This window comes from Zootoca vivipara, chromosome 7, assembly GCF_963506605.1.
Source record: "Zootoca vivipara chromosome 7, rZooViv1.1, whole genome shotgun sequence".
Taxonomy (NCBI): domain Eukaryota; kingdom Metazoa; phylum Chordata; class Lepidosauria; order Squamata; family Lacertidae; genus Zootoca; species Zootoca vivipara.
Window position 1 is genome coordinate 48,388,096 of NC_083282.1, and position 5,922 is coordinate 48,394,017.

Sequence of the window (5,922 nt, forward strand, 5' to 3'; positions counted from 1 at the left end):
GGGAGCCCTGCTTGGCAGGCCCTTTGTTCTACAACAGGACTACCCCCCCCCCCGAAGTTCAAAGCAAATGACTTTTGTAAATTGGCAGGGGGGTATGGATGGATGCTGTTGGACTCCAACTCCCATCAGCCCTAGCCAGCATGGCCAGTGGCCAGAGATGCCAGGAGTTGTAGTCCAGCAACTTCTGGAGAACCACAGGTTCCCCATCCCCGAGACAGATGGAAACTTCTGGAAGTCTTGAAATGTGAGGCTGTTTCTGACTCCAACCCTTAAGAATGAGTTGAAATGCAAGTGGGGAGAGCAGTTACCATCAAACGGAATGAAATGACTGAGATACTAGTAGGAGCTGTTTCTTGGAGCGATAAGTTCCCAAATGCCATGGTTGTATTTATTAAGTGCTCCCAATCTCCCCCGCCCTTCACCAGCTGCTATGTTCTGCATTATTTCACACACCAATGAAACTAGATTGTCAAGTGCAAAAAGAGCTACAACTCAGGTTTGGGTGAACGTGCAGCCCTGATGTAGCTGTCGGATACAGTGATGTCACTGTTCATGTGCTGGTCAAGGAACTCCGAGGTCTCTTCTGCAATTTGACCTGGGATTCGGAAATCAATGGTCGGCTGGTCCCTTTTAGGGCTAGGGTGGGTAAGAGTGTTTCTGGCCTCAGCATTGCAACCCGTCCCTTGTAGGAACTGCAAGAAGTTCTCCTCAATGGAGCCTTCTCTGCTGGGTAACCTGAGGTCTTCCTCCGGTGGCTGCTTGAAGAAACAGGTGAGGTGCTTGCTCAGCTCTCCTCGGATCTGTCGATTGAGGCACCCGTAAAAGAAAGGATTGGAGGTGAAGGAAAAGTAGCCAATCCAAGTAACCACATTCTCTGTCTGCCGGCCGGGGAAATGGGAGCTCAGCACAGAGTAGAGATGAAAGGAGAAATATGGCAGCCAACAGAAGAGGAATTGGCCCCCCACAGCCAGGAGGATGATGACAGCTTTCCCACCCCCAAACGTCCTCTGAGGGGTAGTCCGAGGGGCTCCTGAACTAGTCACCATGGTGGATCTACTGCTAAGGGATTCTGACCGCTGCCGTGGGGTCTCCATCCAAGTGGGGAGTGGGCCATGGTGCATGGCAGCCACTCTGGCCACTTTGAACATGCTGCAGTAGACAACCAAAATGATGAGGACAGGCAAGAGGAAGTAGAAAAGAGCAAAGAAAACCACAAAGAATTTGCAGTAGGCACTCCGACTCCACTGCAAGGTGCAGCTCTGTCTACCATAGGCTGCTGAACTACTGGCACGGTCTTGGGAGAGCCAGCCCAGGATAGGGATGATGGACATGACCACAGCTTTGATCCAGACGCCAACCAGGACACAGACAACCAGGCCCACAGTCATTTTCACCTCGTAGCGCATGGGGTGCACCACGTAGTAGTAGCGCTCAACGTTAATGGCCGAGATGGAGAGGATGCACATGGTGATGAAGCAGATGCTCAAAAACAGGTAGATGTGGCATATGGCATCCCCAAAGGCCGTGCCGTCAAAGAAGGCGGAGCTGGACAGCATAGCCAGAGGCATCAGGGTGACAGCAGCCAGGAGATCCACCAGGCAGAGGTGGAACACAAAGACGAACTTCCTCAGTGCAGGCGTCTTGATGATGACTGTCATAATGGCTACATTGCCTACAATGGCTGTCAAGTCAATCAAGAGCATGAAGAAGAGGCCCACAGACTCAGAGGCCACATCTCTGGTCTTGGTGTCGAGGCTGGAATTGAGGAGCAGAGAGCTCTGGCTTGTCTGCAGCAGCCTCCTGATCCTGGCGGAATTCCGCACCCACTGGGTGGGGAGAGAAGGCTCCATGGAGACTAGCACCTCCCTTCACAAGTCCATCACCCATCCTATTCTGGGTCCCCAGGGAGTGATCAGAGAGAATCGACAGTGGCCATGGAGAAGGAGCAACCCCAAACCCTGGACTCACATTCTTGCCCGTGTTAAGAGCTGAGCAGGAAAAGGGCTCTTATGTATCCCGTTGCCATTCAGTTCTGTACGCCATTATGTTCTTAATTAAACACAGCTATTTTGCACCTCATTTTGATTGTGCTTCTTTAGATAGAATATCATGGCAATGCAAGAGGACCATGGGATTGGTTCTCGTGATGGAGAAGGGTCTCATTTTGCTGCATCTCACGACAGCCTTTTCCCCAGGCAAATGTCAGCACCTACAAAGAAACACAATTACACAATTGTCAGCCAAAGAGAAAGTCCTGAGATAGGTCTTGTTAAGTTTACATGGTGGTTCTTTGATAAATCCCTAAACAACAAAGAAGACCTTTTCATTTTGCTCCCACATTTCAGGGTACTGTGCAAGGAAGCTTATTTGCTTTCAGAGACCAGTGTGGATTGAGTAATCCTGCACGTAGGCACTGCAAAGGCTTAGCTTTGAAATAGCACTTACAACCCCTGCTGTTAGCTGCATCTGGAAGTAGCCTAGTTCTGATGGTATCTAAGCTCAGAGCAGGTTATGAGACCCCTTTCCTAGGGGGCTTTTTACAGCTCACTTTCTTTGACCAATGAACATGCCATTTCTACTCGTCAGTTACAAGGAATCTAGGTGTCTCCCCCACCAAGTTGCTTTTCTATTGCAGCACTATACCTCAAACTGCAATTTGCTGCTACTGAGAAAATGTAGTTTTACCACCATTACTGAGAGTGGTTATGCAAGGCTTATAGGTGCTTATTGCAGCCGTTCTCAGACTGTCAGCTCCATTCAGATAATTCACAGAAAGGTAGAGGGAAAGTAGAAATATCAGCCCTGAGATTGATTTTCTCCTTCTTTTGACAATGCAGATAGAGGCTGTTTTGACCAGAGCTCTAACCTACATCCCATGGATTTCATAATACAGTGCTGGAGCAATATTCTAATTTCCCTCTTAAAGGAGAAAAAACTATAAACACTTCCCCCTTCTCAGCAGCCTGGATTAGCACACACGCACATGTGCACACATACCGGTACCACCTGCGATTTTCATGTTATAGCACTAGTCCTTGTGATGATGCTGGCATTGAACAAGGGAAAACAGTACAGTGGTACCTCGGTTTAAGAACAGACCTGTTTACGAATGATTCGGTTTATGAACTCCGCAAAACCCGAAGTAGTGTTCTGGTTTGCAAACTTTACTTCGGTCTACGAATGGAAGCCGAACGGTGGAAGGCCACCGGTGGCAGGAGGCCTCATTAGAGAAAGCGCACCTGGATTTAAGAACGGTTTTTGGTTTAAGAACGGACTTCCAGAACGGATTAAGTTCATAAACCAAGGTGCCACTGTAGTTAATTAAGGGATGCACTGAGATTTCCACCATGTTTCAAATGGCCCATGTGCTGGCCTATTGGATAGTGCCTATGATGCAAATTATGATCGCTTACACATGGCATTTTTAAGAACACTTTACTAAATAAGCACTCACGTGCTTTACAGGTCTGGCATGGGAGCATTCATCCAATGTCTGTAAATTAGAGCAGCCTTTCCCTCCCCCGGCTGTTGTGCCATCTCTCCTGCACACCCCTTTATTTATGTTGCACTTTTTTGTCCGTTTCCAGAAGAAAATGTCTCAGGGTGACTCACGAATCCATAAAACACAAAACAACGGCGATCATTTAAAACCAGATACATAAGGAAAATGCAACAAAGCAAAGACATTCTAGAAGTGCTCCAGTGCTTTTTACATCTCACTTTCTTTGACCAATAAACATGTTGTTACCACTCATCAGTTCTTACCCCACACTACTAAAATAGTGACACTATGAAAGAGGTCAGAAATAATACCACAGTTTGACCTCAACTGAAAGCCTGGGGTGTCTATAGCATTTCGTTTCTATAAACAAAGTGAGGGCAAATACAGACATGGCTGCTCCTTTGCAGCAGAGTTCAATCCCGCCGCCTATAATAGGTAGAATGAAAAATGCACTATTAAAGAATCATAGGTCTGTAGTGGAATAAAGGCATAGAACTAAGCAGCAATAAAAACAAATGGACCCAGGCAGTGCAAAAAGCAATCTCTGAGGTCTGGGGGAGACTAACTGTGGCTCAGCTAGGCCAAGAAATCTTCTGTGCTCAGCAATGCACAGGTGAGGACCAGAGGAGGCATATGAAATGGATAGGCCAATGTCACGGCCCCCAAACCTGCTCTCCCACATTACCTTAAGGAAGACACAAATGACGAGAAAATATAGGTGCGGAGAAGGCTCAGCATCTCCCCTGGGCCTTTCTGGCCAGAGGACCTAACTCTTCTGCCCTACTCAGACTCAGAGGATGGGCCTCCTCCCTCAATAACATTTTCTTTGTTTACACAGCATGGAAGTCATCACCTGTGGAATTGGACAAGACCCTTTAAGTCAAGACAACCAGCTCCTCAAAGAACTATAGTGTAGGCCTTGTCAGAAAACATAATGCCTCAGAAGGTCCCAGCTCTTGACTGAGGCTAACTTCACAAGCGCACAATATATCTAAAGCACATTTGAAGCACATTGCTTCCCCAAAGAACCCTGGAAACTATAGTTTGCCCATCACAGATCTATAGTTCCCGGTACCCTGACCTGAGTAAACTACAGTTCCCATGATTTATTTATTTATTTTGGTGGAGGGGGGGGGGGAGAGAGAGCAATGTGCTTTAAACATATGGTGTGGATCCAACTACGGTAATATTGTCAACTACCCCAGTAGCAAGGTCCACTGGTAGCTGTCCAGGGTCCTGACCTGCCTTTTGCTTCCACCACAAGCCCAGGACAGCTGGGAGGGCTGGTTCCTGCAGCTGTTCTACAGCAGAGTGCCTGCTAGTGGTGTATCCTCCTGCTTCCTTTCCACATGTTCTTCTAGGTTGATGGGTGTGGCACAGACCTCCTGTGCAGGTGAGACAAGATGAGTGGTGGGTGGAACTTCCCCCTTGGACATTGATGGGTGCACCAGATCATGGCTGTCCTGTTTGGCTAGTTATCTGGCTGCCATCACGTGCAATTCCTGCCTTGTCAGTATTAAACTGCCCCACTTCTCGCGCCCACCCACAGATTGGCTAAGTTGCCCCTTCTCATGCTGCAAACTAGATAATTGCATGCAAGAGGGGGGAGTCTGCAAGGCCCCTGTCCCCAACCTCTAGCAAACAGAGGGAAAACACACACAGCATGGTAGTGGTGTTTATTGCACAGTCAGGGATAGGGCAGATTTTGAAAGGTAAAGACATATCTGGCCTTGATGGTCAGTTGCTGCAGCAGGGTTCTTGTGCTGAGGACAGTTGCAGGACAGCAGGCAAAGTGTCCCCTACAGCTTGGTGTCCATACTACAGATAGCATCACCTCTTGGCCGACCAGCTGCCATGGAGCTTGCCAGGGCACAGGAGTCTGCCTGGTGTGAGTATATTGACGGGTGCTGTTGGACTTCCATTACAGCCTGCATGGGTTGGGGCATTCCCATCCACTATGCCTGTGGAGAGCAAGAGGAGACACAGAATCAGCAAGCAACAAGCAGAGATCAGCAACTGGAGGGTTAGAGCGAGGGACTTTGGATGAGATAAAATCTTCGCACATGGCAAACGGGATGAGGGGAGATATTGGAGGCTGTTGCTGCTGCAGCATGTGTGTGTCACTTTGCATGCAGATCTCTGACCTGACTACCCCAGTTGTTGAGTGGAGTTGGCTGTCTGTGTTTGGAATTCCAAGGCGACGTCTCTGTTGGGGTTCTAGGCAGTGTTAGCTTACATTTCCATCTGTGTTGCAAGGTTAGCTGTCTAGGCAAAATGCTCCTTTTATGTGCATAGCACCCTTTCTGCCTCACCCTTGTGAGCAATAAGTGTGTACACTATGCACACCTGGAGACAGAGGGATATAATCCCATGCCACCTGAGGCCACATCTGTACCATGCATAGTAAAGCACTGTTATGC

The 5,922-nt window shown here is 48.3% G+C and overlaps 1 protein-coding gene across 1 annotated transcript; it reads right to left on the minus strand.

The window, feature by feature from the left end:
• Positions 1-477: 477 nt before the first annotated feature.
• GPR61 (G protein-coupled receptor 61) lies at positions 478-1,850 on the minus strand. The gene has a single exon (XM_035123959.1). The coding sequence runs from the start codon at positions 1,848-1,850 to the stop codon at positions 486-488; it is 1,365 nt and encodes a 454-aa protein (XP_034979850.1). The 3' UTR covers positions 478-485.
• Between the last annotated feature and the right edge of the window lie 4,072 nt (positions 1,851-5,922).

Coding starts and splice junctions, on each gene's coding strand:
- GPR61 (XM_035123959.1), bottom strand. CDS start 1,850: ATGGAGCCTTCTCTCCCCACCCAGTGGGTGCGGAATTCCGCCAGGATC.